Genomic DNA, 16,722 nt, shown 5'->3' on the forward strand with positions numbered 1-16,722 from the left:
ATTTCCCGGCTAAGTTAATCCCCTAAGAAGGCCGTTAACGCATGCGCACTAATACGAAATAGTCACGGGCAACTGATGACACGGGCAATGGCGGCCTTGATGAAGAAGCTGCGGGCTGTTACTACAACCGAACTGATGTAAGTACACAAAACTATTGATTGTAGATGCAATATTTTCTGTTAGTGAGCATCAAAAATAGTTATGGTGCATCAGATTTGTGCAAGTCCTAAATGTGACGCTTTGTAGCCTGGCCTAAATTGTGATTTGATGGCCAGATCCTCATTCGTTCTATTTACTCTGATGAAGCCCTGCATGCTAGGGCGAAATATTAGTATTCGATAAATTAAATTTATTTTTTAAATTCCAACTTATTAAATTGGATTCTCGTCGTCGTATTACTTTGTTCCTGACTCTCTTTCAGATCCCATTAGCCTATAATAGTCCAGAAATTTATAAGGAAACACATCTTCTGCCTAAAGGCCTTGAATGTAAAATATCTGGAGTCAAGGGGTTTGATATAAACTAGGAATCAAGTTGTAATTCTTAGACAGGTTTGGAACCAGAAATGGCTCAAATCAAGGGGTTTGATATTAAAGTGGAATTAAGTTGTCATTTTTTAACTATTTTTGATTGTTATGAAAGTTTGGAACCAGAAATGACTCAACTCAAAGGGGGTAGACATGAATTAGGAATCAAGTTGTTATTTCTAAACTGTATTGGGTTATTGTGAGAAAAAGGTTAGGAGCCAGAAATGACTCAAGTCATTGGTTGATATAAACTAGGAATCAGGTTGTTATTTTTCAGGCCTTCCTGGGAATAAATTTGCGCAAGTGTGGCATTTCGCACCCTAGACTGTTTTAGGCATATGAAGAAGCCAAATTTACGATTGTAGATAAGAAAAAAATATGGCACAAATCTTGTCTAAACTGGAAGTCTTTTGTCTTTTGTTTAAAAATCTAACTTAATTTTCCATTCAAAAATGGTATTTTAGAAACACGTACATGCTAACACATGTCTTATCAAAAATGTGCTCTATCCTGACTACTACTAGCCCCGGTGCTATGGTAATTTATTCTGTGTTTAATTGCATTCAAGTGTCATCACAACAGCTCTTCAAAATGATTATGGTGACCCAGTATGGTAAACAAGAGTGGTAAAGCACATCAAAATAAAAAACGCAAAATAATTTCTTGTTTTTGTGTCACCTTGTTAGTTTCCAGTGCTTTGGTTAAAAAACAAACAAATGATTCCAAAAATAGGCATGCAATTAAACACACTCCTCCAAGTGGGAAGGCATGTACCAGCACATGTGAGTGCAATCACAAGCCTTTCTCGGGAAGGCCTGTTTAAGACAGTTTTGGAACCAGAAATTATATAAATTAGGAATCAAGTTGACTTAACTAAAATGTTTTAGGCTGTTGTTAACCAAATAGAACCATTATGTTGAGCAAACCTAAGGGATTTAATGTACTATGTACAGGATACACAATCTGAAACCAAATCTAACAGCCAAAGCAGAACCAAACTCAGAAACTCAGGCCATTTATGTGAAGCATAATTACAAACTGGAACCAAACCAATTATAGAAATAGAACCATTATGTTAAACAAACCCAAGGGAAGTAATTTGATATGTGCAGGATACACAAACTGCAACCGAACTTAACAACAATGGTTATAGTTAACAAAACTCAGAAATCAAGTCTATTTAGAAAAATATATTTATAAACTGAAACACAACTAAACAACCAAAATTGAACCAAATTGTAATTCTGTAACTCAGGAAACCATTTTTTTTTCAGCATATCTACTAGCTGAAAGCAAAATAATCAAAAATTCCAGCACAAAATTTAATTAAACACCCATTCTAGCACTTTTGTTTAAATTTATCAAACACATTTCTTCTAAAATTCACTATTGTCTTTTCAGCCACGAAAGATAAAAAAAGGAAAGAGGCCATTGTTATCCATAGACTCTTTATTACCAGCCACTTTCTGGAATTCAATGGAATTCAAGATGTTGGAGGAACTGATACAAATGTTGGTCATAGCCTCTTCCGTGTCTGTTTGGCAGTCAACATCACATGATTCATGCAAGTCAAAATCAAAATGATCGGATCCATTATCATTCCCAAGATTCTCAAAAAGCATTTGATCTATGTGACTGATCATTACCTGATTCTGTTGGAGAGGTGTCACATTGGTATTAAGGACAGGTCAAAGCCCTCCCTTATGCTCTTCAAAGCCACACTCTATGGGATTTAGATAATCAATTATTGGTTGAAAAAATCTGGTCATATTCATTTGCCTGAAAGACAGCCCTTAAAAAATTTAATCTAATACACCATCAACTGGAGTTGTTTTGTCTAATCAACCCTTGGCATATTGGCAACCAATGTTCCTGAGAAGCTTTAATATGGGTGCACCATTAGAAATTTTAACTTGCCATGTTATGTTGTTAAACTTCCTGATTGACACTCTGTACATGTGAAAGTATAACCTTGCCAACAGTAACATGAGTGCTTCCTTACAGGAGCTATTGTTGGATAATTTTCCTGTAGATGCATCCACAAGAGATGAAAGGACACCTTCTTTGCATGCCTTGTGGTAAACATTGAGAGTGAGTGACTTTGTAATATGCCAGATACCAGGACTTTTGTCATTTCCAGTGAATATGCTCAAAGCACTAAGGCTCTTAATAGCATGAACAGTTTTTTGGAAACTATCTGAGCTTGTCAACATTAATGAAAAAATTCATTTCACCTTTCAACTTAGTGCTTGAAGTTCTTCAATATTCGCTTTTTCTTTTGGCCTCTTTGTTGTTTTACCTGTCTTAAAATCAACTACCTTGTTACGGACAGAGCAATAAAGCTTGATGAAATATTTTGGAATAAGATCATGTATCAATCTATGTTCAAGCAAGAGAATTGTCACATTGTCAGCTTCTGGGGAACATTTCAATATTGAATTTCCATTTACTTTTGAATTATTTTCCAAAAGCGTTTCAAAGCAAAAAACACAACTGTATCAGCCTCAGCATGCATGCAAGTGTAATCATGAGTGGACAAGCAGACATTCCCAATGCTGCCAACAGTGTAAGCAGCAGAAATTCCTGAATTACTCCTTATGATAACATGGGTGAAGTTGTAAGGAAGCCTCTTAGGTCTTAGAAATGGGAAATCCTTACAAGACTTCACATATGCTGTTATTATCTTTTGACGGCCATTGTCGCGATCTAGCCAACAAGTTTCAAAAGATTTAATTTGTTCCCTGTCATCAACTTGAATACCACTGTACTCGAGTGGGGAAACAGGTAGATTCAGTGCATCCTTTGGTCTGATCAGCTCGCCTGTCAAATGTCTGTATCAGTGTGAAATGCTGGTCCTTATTTCCATACTTTCGAGCATTGGGAACAACTGTCTTGTCCAGCATGATACTTGCCAATTCTCTATAGGTGCATGTAGGTATGTCTAGTTGCCTCAATGTGAACATGCAATCTTGGATCATGCAAGTGACATTGTTGTGAGATTCTGTGACAGTTTCAAATTGTCTTTCATTAAGGAAGGCAGATTCACAGTGCTTAAACAACCACAGGGTGAGATCTGATTTTTTTGGAAAATGGACAGGGGTCCATGACTCAGACAATGTCACTTGCATGCCAGTTGACTGAAGCAAAAGTCCAGCCATGGCCTCAATTTGAATGTTGGCTTAATTTAATGGAACTTTTTGTTGCCTGGCTGTTTGTTTTCGTGGTACAGTTAAAACCTTTCTAGGGCAATTTTAACCGCAATAAACTTGTCACGCCGCTTTCCCCTAACTTATCAACTCTTTGTTCAAGCAAATGTCCTTGCAATGAAGGGAATGTAATACATGTAGAAGGGCATGTATAGAATAATTGTTAGAGAAAAGCTCGATTTTTAAGTTCTTATGACCTTTCTCGCGCTCTTGAATCATTGAAGCTTTGTTCAGTACGTTTTGAACTGTGCCGAGTTTGGAGCAATTTTTGGCACTGTTATTGAACAATGTAACAAGATTTTGATCTTGTGGCCGACAGTAACCAGGTCTGTCTGATTCATTAGAAATCCAGAGACTTCTAACAGCTGTTTCTTCAAAAGTCGCAGAAGCTTCATGTCACGGATGTGATAGACAAGAACAGGCCCATAGTTAATCCGTCTAGTGGTAAACTGTAAGGGTGTTATTGGCTTTGTGAATGCTAGGTCAAGATTGAAATCACCAAATTTCTAATAGCCCCAACACAGACAAATACTCCACCAAAAGATAGTCAGAGACAAATTTTATCGAAGGATTGAATTGTGACATTGTTTCACAGAATTCTTTCACACAAGTAAGGTATATTGAATTTAGAATTGTTCCTACAGGGAAGGAACCTTGTTCAATTTCATTGGCAAATGCAAGATATGTTAGAAATAGTTCTGTTAGACCAGCCAAGACATCATGATAATAAAACTCATTTGAAGTGAAAAAATCTTTCATTGAGAGGAGATACTGAACTTTTGCTGATGTTGGGTCATAGAGAAATGCCACAGCATGCTTTTCCAAATGAAATATTTCCATAGCGCTTCAAAAGCTTGGCATGAATACAGACCTGTCAATCTTAAATTTTCAAAACCTGGAGATTTTAGATTTTTTTCCAAAAGAAAAACAGGGAGATTTGGTCAAAAACAGGGAGATCACAGTAATTTGTTAAGGGAATAAATATACCTTATAAAATGTTGTGCTCGGCGAACAGTTTATGACAAAAATGATCACGAGAAGTATCTTCATAATAACTTTTAATGTCTTTTGTTAATCAATAAGCACTAAGAAAAAATTTTGTCATGTGGAATTCAATGTGTCTTTGAAGCATAAGATGCGCAGTTCAATCGAACATTCAGTGAGGAATCTTCCTAGACATTCTGCTAGACATCTTTGAAATCAGGAGAAAATTTTAAAACCGGGAGGCCGGGAAAAAGCAATCAAAACCGGGAGTCTCCCGGCTGAACCGGGAGAGTTGACAGGTCTGTGACTATTTCCAAGTTTATGAATTGAGCCAAGAAAAATTGTTGACACCCAAGAGTATCAACATATCAGACTATCAAGACGAGCCCAAACTTATGGGGTGTCGTTTCCGCCAAAATTCTGCTAATGCTTTTTTGTAAAATTTTTACCTTGCATTTATAAAGTGGTACCGTTTGTTTTCTGAAATTGTACCGTCTGTTTCATTAAGGGTACCCCCCGTTTCCGCCATTAAGGGTACCGTCTGTTTCATTAAGGGTTTTATCAAATGGTACCATTAGTTTTGTAAAATTGTACCATTAGTTTTGTAAAATTGTACCATTAGTTTTCTAAAATTGGTCCATTTCACCAAGTGGTACCTACTTTCGAATAATGGTACCCTCTGTTTCATAAAATGGTACCTTTTGCTTCATCAAATTGTACCTCGTTTCAGAAAATGGTACTCACTGTTTTATAAAATGGTACTAGTTGTTTTGTGAAATGGTACTCCTATGCTATTAAATGGCACTTTCTTCATTGTAAAATTGTGCTCTCTGATTTATAAAATTGTACTTCCTGTTTCATATAATGGCAGATTTTGACTTAACCTGATATCCTCTTTTTATTACTTGGAGCCTGGAACTACCAAACATAGAGTATCAAGAGTACTAAGGCACAATAGGCCCGAGGACCTTGAATGACTTCTTTTCAAAGTACAATGAGAGAGCTCACAGAAATTGTACGCCAAACTATCGAAAAAGTATGTTTTAATCTAAATGCTAAAAATAATATTGATTTTGGTGATATTTTGATAACTGTTGACTTAGTTGTGGATGCCATCAGTTTCATTGACTCAGTAACACGCTTGCCTGAAGACATCTATTCAGACGCTCTAGCTGCACGAAGGTCGATAGAAGATGCCAGCAAGATGGCTAGGGTGCCATTAACCTACAATGGACATGAGGGTAGACCATCTTTTGACATTTCGGAGCTGCAGGTTTTGTCTCTTTCGGATTTGGGGTTCTCTGTCCCGCAAATCGGTAGCCTGTTGCAGGTTTCCATGAGGACAGTTGAAAGACGAATTTTATTATACGGCCTGACGGCAAGGGGCACAGCCAAATTCCAGATGAGGCATTGGATTTTAGAGTTGCAGAAATTAAACAGCTCAATCCAAAAGGCTCTTGCCGGTTATCTTGCAGCGCAAGGTATAAAGATTTCGAGGGAACGGATTCGACAGTCTCCCGGCGGGTCCACTCTTATTGTCAAGTGCAAGCAGCCGTGTCTTCAATATCTCTGAGAAAGGGGTTCAATTTTGTCATATATCTAGGAAATAGATAATAGAAGATAGAGTGTATGATATAGGAATCTAAATATAGCTTCCAATTTTTCTTTGTTTGACCTTATTTCAATTACTTGATTTAGGGAAAAGGGTATACATTTTCTTTGGTTTCTAAGAAAAGGGAAATCAAATTGGAATCAAATATCTTGAATTTTATATTGAGTGAAAATTCATATAGTTTTACCAAACGATTCCTTATATTTGCGAAACATTTTTCCAGAGAGTCGATTTGTTTACAACACCACAAAATTAAAATCACAACAACACAAATCAAATTTACAACACCACAAAACGGTAACAAAACCACGCTCGAATAACCCCTGCAACAATTTCTTTTTAAAATCCGCAGCAAGCAAGAAGCCTGCCAACATATAAATTAACTCGGATATCGGAGTTCAAAAGGGTATCATGTAAATAAACGGAATAAGACTTAAACAAGTAAATGAATTGGATGCTTCCCAACGAAATAACAAGAACCATAATTGTCTTAGATAAAATGCATAATTTGAAATGCATCGTCGGTTCATTTTCGCAGTTCCTCAACGTTCTCCACATAAAAACCTCTGTAGAGCTCATAAACCAAGCGGAAAAAATAAATTGTTGTATCCAGTGCAGTGATAATCTACGAAAGATAAAAAAGGACATAAATTATTTTAAAACAAAGAATGGTGGTTATAATTAAAGTCACGCCGATGAATGATAAATGAAGCGCCCATGGTTCAAACAAGGCGTTTATTCTAACAAAGAATATTAATGCATTGAGAAACTGGTGTTTGGTTAATTTATAGATTTTTCATCGATACAGGGAAGCTTAAGAATAATGTCATTTACAATTTTTACTCAAAGTGGCCGTACTATTTTAGTTTTAGAAAGTTCTTAGAATTTCATTTTTTCAATTATCATAACTTTAAGTTCCTCTGCTCTTCCCATATAATAACTCACAAGCTCATTTGAGAATGTCCTCTCGTGTTCAAAAAATATTTTATACTTATTGATCTTACAGAAAATATTTGAACAAAGTTCTTTTCCATCTTCGGTGTTTCACAGAATATGATTCCGAATGAAACAAATATTGGAAAAAGCAAGGCATAGTCGAAAATCTTTATCTGTGATTTGACCATCTGCGCCAGCTAAAACATAGAAGTTGATAATTATAACATGCTGAGAATTTGAAAATTAGTTAATGCACCAACATTACTCAGACCCCCTAGAGGACCACTGGTGCGTCCATGTGGCCATATTCAACCAATTTGTGCCAGTTTTGTATAGCGTGCGTCACAGACCATCGTTTTGTACAGCTCCTTTAGGCAATATAGTCAAAATCCAAAAGGTACCATATTACGTTCTTTGGAATCGCTATTCTTAACAAAGGATTTGAGAAATATCCTGCTATTCGAGCTGAACTCGAGCATATGTGAACAGGTTTGAGAATTATGAATGTTCGTTAGAATCAATTATGAGCGAAAAGGGAACCGACAACCGAGAGCTTCTAGCTTTGTTTACGATTCGATGAATTCTCTGTGAATGAAAATAAGCAAAAGTAATTACTTACAAGTAACTGGATGTGAATCTTGACGAATGAAAAACCGAAACAAAGCAGAAATAGAATTGAATTGCTTTGGAAGAATTCTGACGAGCAGCAACAGAATGCAACGACGGTTGACAACGTAACGACTAGAAGCGGGATCAGAGGTTTCACTGCTTGCATCTTTGGCTGCAAATTATGAATATTGACTTAATTGAGATAATAAGAATGGACAATTGCTGAAAAAGTGGGGGGCAGGGACGTAGAGATCAGGGGTACTGTTGAATGCAAGCCCCAGGGTTTTTAGATGAATCATTATTGAGTTTTGCAATCGTTAAACATAAGATAGAAACAAAATTTCTGATATAAACGAATAGAAATGTGTACTGAAATTCATAATAATGATAAGATTTGTTCGTCTTTAATTCCTAGTTTCGATTCTTATGTTGGTCTTCTTACTTCGGCATGTATTCACTTTGCTTTGAAGTTCTGAAAGTAGTCATGCTCCCTGCTAGATTTCGAGTTAGACAAAACCGGTCATTATCTCTGTATACACCAACAGTGATGATGATATTTCTTTCCCTTACCATAACAACCTTGATATGAAAGTTCTAATTTATCCTTTGAACAAAAACACTTTGTATACCTCGCGAAGGCCTTTCACAGTGTTATATAACTCTCTTGATTTCACCAGTAGAATATCAGCAATAATCACGATTTTTACAATGTAAAATATGTGCCGAAATTGAAAGTTCACAGCAGGAACAATCTAGAAAGTACGAAATATAATTTAACGTTGTCATTAAAAAGTAAATTTTTGTGAAAGATAAATTTGACTGGGGTTGAGTTGGAAAAGCTGCAAAATGAGATGTAAACTCTCCTATTATATAAAATTATTTAAGTCGCTTCGATAGCATAAACATAGCTAAAAGGTTTTGGGGATTTTGTGTAAAAAGAATTTAAAATGAAATAAAATGAGAAGCCATTAAAGCAAGGACAAAGCAGCCCAAAGGGCCTCCGTCAGGGATGTTTTGATGGATTATTTTTCTTGTGAGGATTATTTTGTAAAATCTTTAACTTAAGATTGTAGAAGTGAATATATATAAATATATATTTTGAAGCTTTAAAGAAACATTGTTTTGCTGGAGTTGACGATAAACCCTCATTTTATGCTCACTTAATTTGCGCTCTTCTCAAGATCTCCGATTTCGAGATCACACGGCTCTTGTTTGGTTGCCAGTCTGTCCCTACTTTGAAAACATCAACTAGGTATCATTGAGGCCTGACCACTTGCAAATGCAAAAGAAGAAGTAACTGAGTTGAAGATTATTTTGCTTACGCTATATGTCCAAAAGTCAAGGCCGTATATTGCGGATACGAGGCTAATACAGGTGAATGCTGTCACCACTGCAAGAAAGTCGAAACTGAAAGGGAAACAAAGAAAACTACTTCAATATGACCTCAAAAGAACAACCAAAGCAATAACTCTACGATGTTTCCAAAACATCGACCAGTTTATATACCATTCTCATGGATTAAAACTTAATTCTTAATACTTAACCAGCATTCTTGGTAGATAAATAAAAGTTGGGTAATTTCGAGGGTAATTTCCATATCTCCTCAGCTCGTTCTTGTTGTACTTTCAATCTAGGTCAACTTATATAAGTGAACTAAAGTCGCAGCCTCTACAGAATGATATTCTTGTTCCCATTTTGAATTTTGCTATGAACTATCAGCTAAGATAGTATAGATACCTTGCATACTGGTATTTGCCACAAATATACATCGTATATGGCTCTGAAATGTAGTTAGCGAAGGGATCCACAACAAACCACATGAAGAATACTTCTTGTGCCTCAGATACTCGCAACAGGCATGCAATTGTCATTGAAGAAAGCATGAGAGCGAAGCAGTCGCCTCCGTGGTCTAAAAGCTCTCCAAAGGGGCTAGAGAGATTTCTTAGTCTGGCAACTTTCCCGTCAATACTGTCACAAAGAAGCCACATGAAAAACCCAAGAGCACACCAGCTTGACATGTCCTGCACCCCCTGCAAATCAAACATTTCAATAATGAACTTCATAGCAAAGTCATAAGAAAGGAGGGAAAGCTAAGAAAGAAAGGAGGTGGAGTCAAGTTTGCTGATCACAGTTTTTATTACCTTCTTCCTTTTTGTAGGACCTTTTTAGCCTTGTTTTCAAGTTAATTTCTTACTTGCGTTTGTAGAATCTTTCAAGTAAGTTTATAAAGGCAATCAACAGACACAAAAATGGCTTGCCTAATGAGTGTAAGTGGTATCACACACATACACACACTGATTGGTCGTGTAAGTGGTATCACACACATACACACACTGATTGGTCAGTTCTTGATTAAATAATGGCTTAAGCCTTTTTTGCATCTGACGATTGCCTTTAATATCTTAGCTTTACCAAATCTCTTATAGTCATGATCTGATCAGTAAACTGACCTAATGCAGAAACTCAGATGTTGTTTTCTTTTCAGCCGTTTCAGCCAGTGATGGCGACAAAGGGGGTATGAGGGTACATATTTCTTCTAAAAACTGATTAAAAGGGTCTAGGTAAGGGTAGTTCCTATTTCCTAAGGAAAATTAGCCTGGTACAAAGCAGTGAAACGAGGCAAAATGGACGCTGACACTGGTTTTACCCTGCGGGGCAAAATAGGCGCTTCAACTCTGCAGTAGCTTGCGCCGACACTGGTTTCAGCCCGAGTTGTGAATTTTAAGATATCGAAAAAGGGATTGACACTTTTTCATGTGGTCGAAGTTCTTTGTAAAATCGAATTTCTAACAAGACTGTAACAAGACAGCTACATTGTTCTGGTAATTTTATTCTTTTCTTTCTTCATTTTTGCGAAATTAGATTAACTCTTTCTGAAAAAAGATAAAGACTGATAAATAGATAGATAAAGACTGCTCGAATCATGAAATTGATTGATTCAAGGTTGATAAGATTTTCAATTTTGACCTAAAGCAGTTTTTTTGTATTAAGATTTTTACAAAGGGTAGGTGACTTTCTTGGTCGAGAATTACAGCTTGGTATATTTCTCAGTAAATTAGCAGTGAAGATCTTGTTCAAAATTATGGAGCTGCTGAGATAGACAAATTCATAAAAAAGACCTACCTAAAATTAATAAGACAAACCTAAAATTGATAAAGAAGCACGCAAGTGAATATTATTTTTCAATGGATTAATGGATCTTTTGATTTTGCTTTAAAATTGAATCGTAATCCAGTGACAGTGCCCAGAAGAAATAAAGGGGTCAAGAAATGCTATTGGTAAAAATTAGATCTGCTTTTGAAAATAGACACTGTTGGCATGGAATTGTAATAAAAATGGTGTGGTTTTCAGGGTTTTTTGTTAAAGCCGCCACCCAACCGCCAACCATTCACTGTGCAGCCTCTCAAACAGCCAAATTGAGAAAGCTCATAGTAAAGCTAGTTCTGTAAAGACCATGTAATAAGCATCATGCCTGTCTGTTTCCAATGTGTTCAAAATACGACACAAGGATACAAGGTATAGTGGTAGACAGTATTCCAACAATCGTAAGTCCATTTGGAGAGATGAATCTCGGCAGGCATTCAGTGATTTTGTCAAATCCTGGATCCAGAATGAAAAGAACCTCGCGACCTTCGCATCGGTAACGATGTTTTCTAATCCTGGCAAGCTTCTCTGCATTCAAAATTGCCATTGCCAATTCTTGCAGTAAGACCACTTTTGGATCAGATGAGATTCAGTTCAGAAGTCATTTATGATACCAAAGGGATATGTCTGGAAATAAAGGAAGCAATATTTTAATTGAAGATCAAAATTTGCTGGGAATTTTTATTCGATACATTTAACGAAACTTATTACGTAAACTAGCAATTTAGCATCATTTTTTAGTTTATTGTTCTGATGAACGACAAGGGGAGGCTCTCATCTCATTAGTTTACTTACTTTGAGAGCTCCTTAAAGACTCATTGCTAACAACGGGCAGCGTGGCGACGGTCCTTAGTAAGCTTGGCGACGGACCAAACAATGGCAGTAAACTTCTACGGATTAACCAAAATTGATTTCAGACAGTCTAAAAATGCATTGTGGGATGCTTAGGTAGCGCAATGGCTCATTGTTAGCTATGAGTCTTTCAGAATTCTACTACATCTAGTTGTATTGTGTTGTTTTTGCTTTATATTATGTTATCAATATTGTGTTAATAATTATTATTATAGTGAAATTCGAATCACTTTGCCTTAAAAAAATTAAACAATAAATATTTGAGATTCTTTTTGCTTTACTTTTGTATGTTGTTTGGTTAGGAATTTATATTGAGCCTAGACTACGCAGACTAAACCCGGATTTTGATTTAACCAATAAGCAAAAATAATTAATTGTCTTTTACTCGCTTTGGTCCTAGTTTGATACTGGTTTGGCCCTTGTCTGGTTCTGGTTTGGTCCTGGTTTGGTTCTGATTTGGTCCTGGTTTGGTCCTGATTTGAGCTTGGTTTGGCTCTGGTTTTGACCTTTGCTGTGCTCGGATCAACGTTTTTGCACCTACAAAGTGTTATACTGTTGCTACCTAGGGTCCATTTTCCAGGCTCTACAGTGTCAATCTTTATTGTAATTGGTACAATGGAACGCCAACTAAAGCCCTGTTTATACTACACAAAGTAACTTGTGTTCGCTCTTAGTTAAATGCAGCCGGGTTCGAAACCTGATGCATTTACAATGGAAACTGTCGCCTGGGTTAGTTAGATATCGACGCATGCGTAACACAAAAAATTGAAGGTGAGGATAAGCAAAATGGCGGTAGTCAACGTATAGGTTGTTTGTGAACTTTAAAGAATACAATAAATCAACTTTAAAAACAATTATTTCCCAGTGTGGGCCTCGTACACGGAGAAAACTTCGCATTCGCGCTTTGTTTTGCATTCGGCGCAATTTCTCTCACTATGCATGCGTGCTTAAGAAGCTTGACCTACGAAAATCTAACCTGAGTTAGCTTTAACCGGGGGTAAACCCAGGTTAGCTTGTGTAGTGTAAACAGGGCTAACCATTGCTAGCGTACTATTTCATAATGCAATATTTATTGACCTTTCTTCTCTCCTCCCTTCAATTTTCCTTTCTCGACTCGCACGATTAAATAAATTGGTCACATTACACAAATTACCAGCAAAATGCCTCTGCAAATGTTGAAAGTCATATCATGATCACAGATACCATTTTGCTTGTCATGCAAACTTGGCAATATTGGGTAGGCTAGTTCCCAGATTGCTTTCAACTAACGTACTACATTAGTGTCCTGACCTCTCTTTGTTTCTTCTCCTTTTTGTTAAATAAAGTTGTTGCTAAGAGATAAGACACACTTAAATTCTATTTTGTTAATTAAAATGTGCAAATATTAATTAAGACCTATTTTCCTCGAGATTTCACCTTCACAATACCTTCACGAGTTCTATTTACAATATTTGCCGTGTACTCTTGACGTAGTTGAAATCCAAAGCCATCTTATACACTAAAGTAGAAACACTCGCGAATGAGACTTAGAGCATTACGAAATGCGCCAGACGGACCAGAAAAGAAAATGAAAAAAATGTGATAGCGGAAACAAAGAACCAATCAAATATGTCTTCCTTTCACGTTACTCTCGATCCACACCTGGATATAAATAATCAGCTTAGGCAGTCTTTCCACTAAACCGGCTCAAAACAAAACCGGGTTCGCAGTTATCCGTTTTGCATTGCGTACCCACTAACCCAGTTGAAAAACAGATAAATTTAGAAACGGGTCTCCAACTGGACCAGTTTTTGGCCGGGTATGTGTTAACCAACCTTTGGGCTAGTGGGAACGTCAAAATAGGAACTTTGGATCCGCTAACAACAACAACAGCAACAACAACAACAACAACAGTTTTGTGCGAAAAATTCAAGTACTATCGTTATAAATGCTGATTTCCCTCACAGCTCTGCGTGCTTCGCTTTCTGCTTATAACAATCTAAATCTGATTTACCAGAAGGGAGGAGGGTTAAGGACACATTTTAACCCTGGGTACACTTTAACCCAGCTTAGTGAAAACGATCAAAAACGGATTAGAACGAGCTTAAAGCAAACGGGTGTTTCGATTGGCTCACTTTAAATACGGATACATTTCAATCCGTTTTTGTTTTAACCCGGGTAAGTGGAAAGGCTGCCTACTTTCGGTCATTATCCCACGTTTACACTCCGAAGAGTGTCGGACGAAAAGTACTTAAGTATGCTATGTCTCCGCTAATTTGTGCGATTTTCAAATTTGCGGTACCAAAATTTAGTTGGTAAAATAAATTCATTTGCCAATGGAAAATTCTTTTATTTCAACAGATAGAAAGAAATTTGGGTCCGGATGTGTATCATATAAATAATCTAAGGGCAACTACGGCCGTCAAGTCAGCTGTGCTGTTCCTCATGGGAGCGTGTTAGGTCCAATTCTCATTTTCAATGTATCGATTATACTATAGTTATATTTTATTACTCTCTTTTTGGAGATGAGTTCAACTTGTATCTGTATTCTTCTTTGATAACGTAGTCATGGTACAGTTTTGTAAAATCTTTTGATATAGATTGAAAAGGTCCTCTTCAGTTGCTGCGATTACACTTTACTTATCAACTTAACGAGCATGAGGCTCGACAAATTGTTGTAGATTCGTTTCTGCGTGAATCAAAAAAAAATATCTTTCATTAGAAATCCGTCGATGTTCTGAAACTAACACCATTCATTGGATTGGTTATTGTCGAATCTTTAGTATCTGGCCTTGATTACTGTCTTGTTGAAATCTTTAGCAAATACCTGCAATTCGATTGATTTTTTTCAAAGAATCTCCCTGGAAACTCGAAAATTTGTATTAAATATTTTGAACATATTGCCTTACAATTGAAAACAAAAAAAAGCAAATATCCTTTGTCGCTGCCTAATGTAAATGCTTAATCAAAGCTTTGCCCAGATATACAAAAAATCACGAAGGCAGCAAATTTGGCGGTGATTTTGAAAATAAATTTGAGTTCGAGGCAGTTTCGCATAAAACGTTAAGGGGCGCCACAAGGTGGCTGCGGCGGTGGGTAAAGAAGTTACCCGGGGTGGGTAAAGGAGTTACCTAGAGCGCCACAAGGTGGGTAAAGGAGTTACCAGGGGTGGGTAAAGGAGTTACCTAGGGGTGGGTAAAGGAGTTACCGAGGTGGCACAAGGTGGCAGCGGCGATTTTAGTGACTGAAGGGCCTGGTATCAAAAACATCTGCGAAGCCCTTATTCTTTATAATTTTTATTGTTTCAGGTGCCCTTTCTTTCTACCAACAGCGTGGGATCTGGGGCCATGGTTCCCCGGACCCCCTAAAACCGTCAATGAAAGGTTTTGGCAGACTGCTAGTGCCCCTTTTCTGTTTTCTAATATAATCAGTCTCTAGAGTATAGTTATCTGGCATTTTTAAGGGCGCTGTCCTTAGATCATTTCCCGGAGTACAAGACCTTAAACTCTCTTCTCAGATTTCCATGGCAACGTTAGTCCTTTCAAATTTCGGCGCAATGAAAGCTACTGTTCCACTTTGGCTTGGAGAAAGATTTGATTTTTTCATCTTGCATTATTTTTTGTATCTAGCATCACTAAACAGCTTCAATTTTCTGCTCTTGATCAGTGCTTGATTCACTGACCTCTGAATATCAGAGCCAATATATGCAGTGATTTGTAGGAGACAAACTGCAAACGTTGTTTGATGATAAAAGGATGTCGATGATGGCTCATGAGCCAGAAAGGTTCATAGTTTACATTAAAATCTTGAATGATGCTTATTCGGTATAAACTTCAAAATATTCTAATGCTTCTGAAAACCAAAATATTAAATACTTGGCTCAAATTTATTCAAAAAGGGTTCTACATCCTTTTCTGAGAGTATTTGGGGAGTGGATGCTCATGATATTCCTGTACTTCTTTACTTCTTTGTAAGTCACTGATCCATAAATTTACCAGCATTTTGATCATTAACATGGAGAACCTGCTTTCTAATCGTCTCACATACACGTAAATATTATACACCTTTTTAATAGGCGACTTGACTTGTTTCTTAAAAGCCTTGGTTGCTTAGTAACTGGTTATTACTTGAAAAGAAGTTTAGTAAAACACATAATTATATAGTTGTTTATAGAATATAGAAAATTTTAATATAGAATATAGAATATAGAGTAGGCGAACTACAAGTGGTTCAGGAGGCCAATCGAATTGCATGCAACTTTACCTTTGCTTTGTTGTCTGTTCATCTGCAATGTAAACTCTTTCTTAAAAGAACCAGATACCTTTTGTAGAGGCTCAATGTTCTTTTTTTGGTTTATTTGTGGCCCTTATTTCGACATAGGTTTTTCAACAGCCTTGTAGTAAAATTTTAAGAACTAGGTTGGTCAGTGGATGTAATCAAATTCAAATAAGAGGTGCCGCAAAATTTTAAGATACATGAATACGAAAAACCAGAAACATAGGATACTGATGCACTTTTCGTCTGACAGTCTTCAAAGTATAAACACTGGATAATCACCAAAAGTAAGCAAAAAATCTATATCCAAGTGTGGATCGAAATAATCGGATCTGTTTTGCTAAAATAGGAGAGTCCTCATAAAAAAGCGTTTTAATTTCTTGACATTTTTCAACCCTTAAAACAAAAAATTTCATGATTTTGATAAGTTTATGATTTTGGGCTTACCTTCTTCGTCCAGCGTCTCGTGAGCCACTTTGCGTGTCGGCCTCCTGGCTGTGACAGCGTCGAAGCTCTGTGTAAACGTGTTTCGTTTATTGCCCCTATGTTTTTGGAGTTTAGAACAAATAAATAGAATCCTATTTCAATGGATGAGAAC

General features: G+C 36.8%; 1 protein-coding gene and 1 long non-coding RNA gene across 2 annotated transcripts; one reads left to right on the forward strand and one right to left on the reverse strand.

Moving 5' to 3' along the window:
• LOC135686589 (uncharacterized) lies at positions 1 to 2,810 on the forward strand. The gene is made up of 2 exons (XR_010516080.2): positions 1 to 137; positions 1,929 to 2,810. It is a non-coding gene; the product is annotated as an uncharacterized LOC135686589 (long non-coding RNA).
• A 3,278-nt stretch (positions 2,811 to 6,088) lies between these two features.
• LOC135686583 (choline/ethanolaminephosphotransferase 1) lies at positions 6,089 to 16,710 on the reverse strand. The gene is made up of 8 exons (XM_065202853.2): positions 16,572 to 16,710; positions 11,347 to 11,645; positions 9,612 to 9,904; positions 9,197 to 9,281; positions 8,504 to 8,626; positions 7,885 to 8,046; positions 7,334 to 7,462; positions 6,089 to 6,954 (listed from the first exon to the last, which is right to left on the reverse strand). Exons 2-8 carry the CDS (start codon positions 11,563 to 11,565, stop codon positions 6,856 to 6,858), a joined length of 1,110 nt encoding a protein of 369 aa, XP_065058925.2. The 5' UTR covers positions 11,566 to 11,645; positions 16,572 to 16,710; the 3' UTR covers positions 6,089 to 6,855.
• Positions 16,711 to 16,722: the final 12 nt, after the last annotated feature.

The sequence above is a fragment of the Rhopilema esculentum genome, chromosome 6 (genome assembly GCF_057945365.1).
Source record: "Rhopilema esculentum isolate cy_ngs chromosome 6, ASM5794536v1, whole genome shotgun sequence".
Taxonomy (NCBI): Eukaryota; Metazoa; Cnidaria; class Scyphozoa; order Rhizostomeae; family Rhizostomatidae; genus Rhopilema; species Rhopilema esculentum.

Coding starts and splice junctions, on each gene's coding strand:
- LOC135686583 (XM_065202853.2), bottom strand. CDS start 11,565: ATGGCAATTTTGAATGCAGAGAAGCTTGCCAGGATTAGAAAACATCGT. Junction 7,463..7,884: donor AGATTCACATCCAGTTACTT/GTAAGTAATTAC, acceptor TCTATGTTTTAG/CTGGCGCAGATGGTCAAATC. Junction 6,955..7,333: donor ACTTTGTTCAAATATTTTCT/GTAAGATCAATA, acceptor TATCTTTCGTAG/ATTATCACTGCACTGGATAC.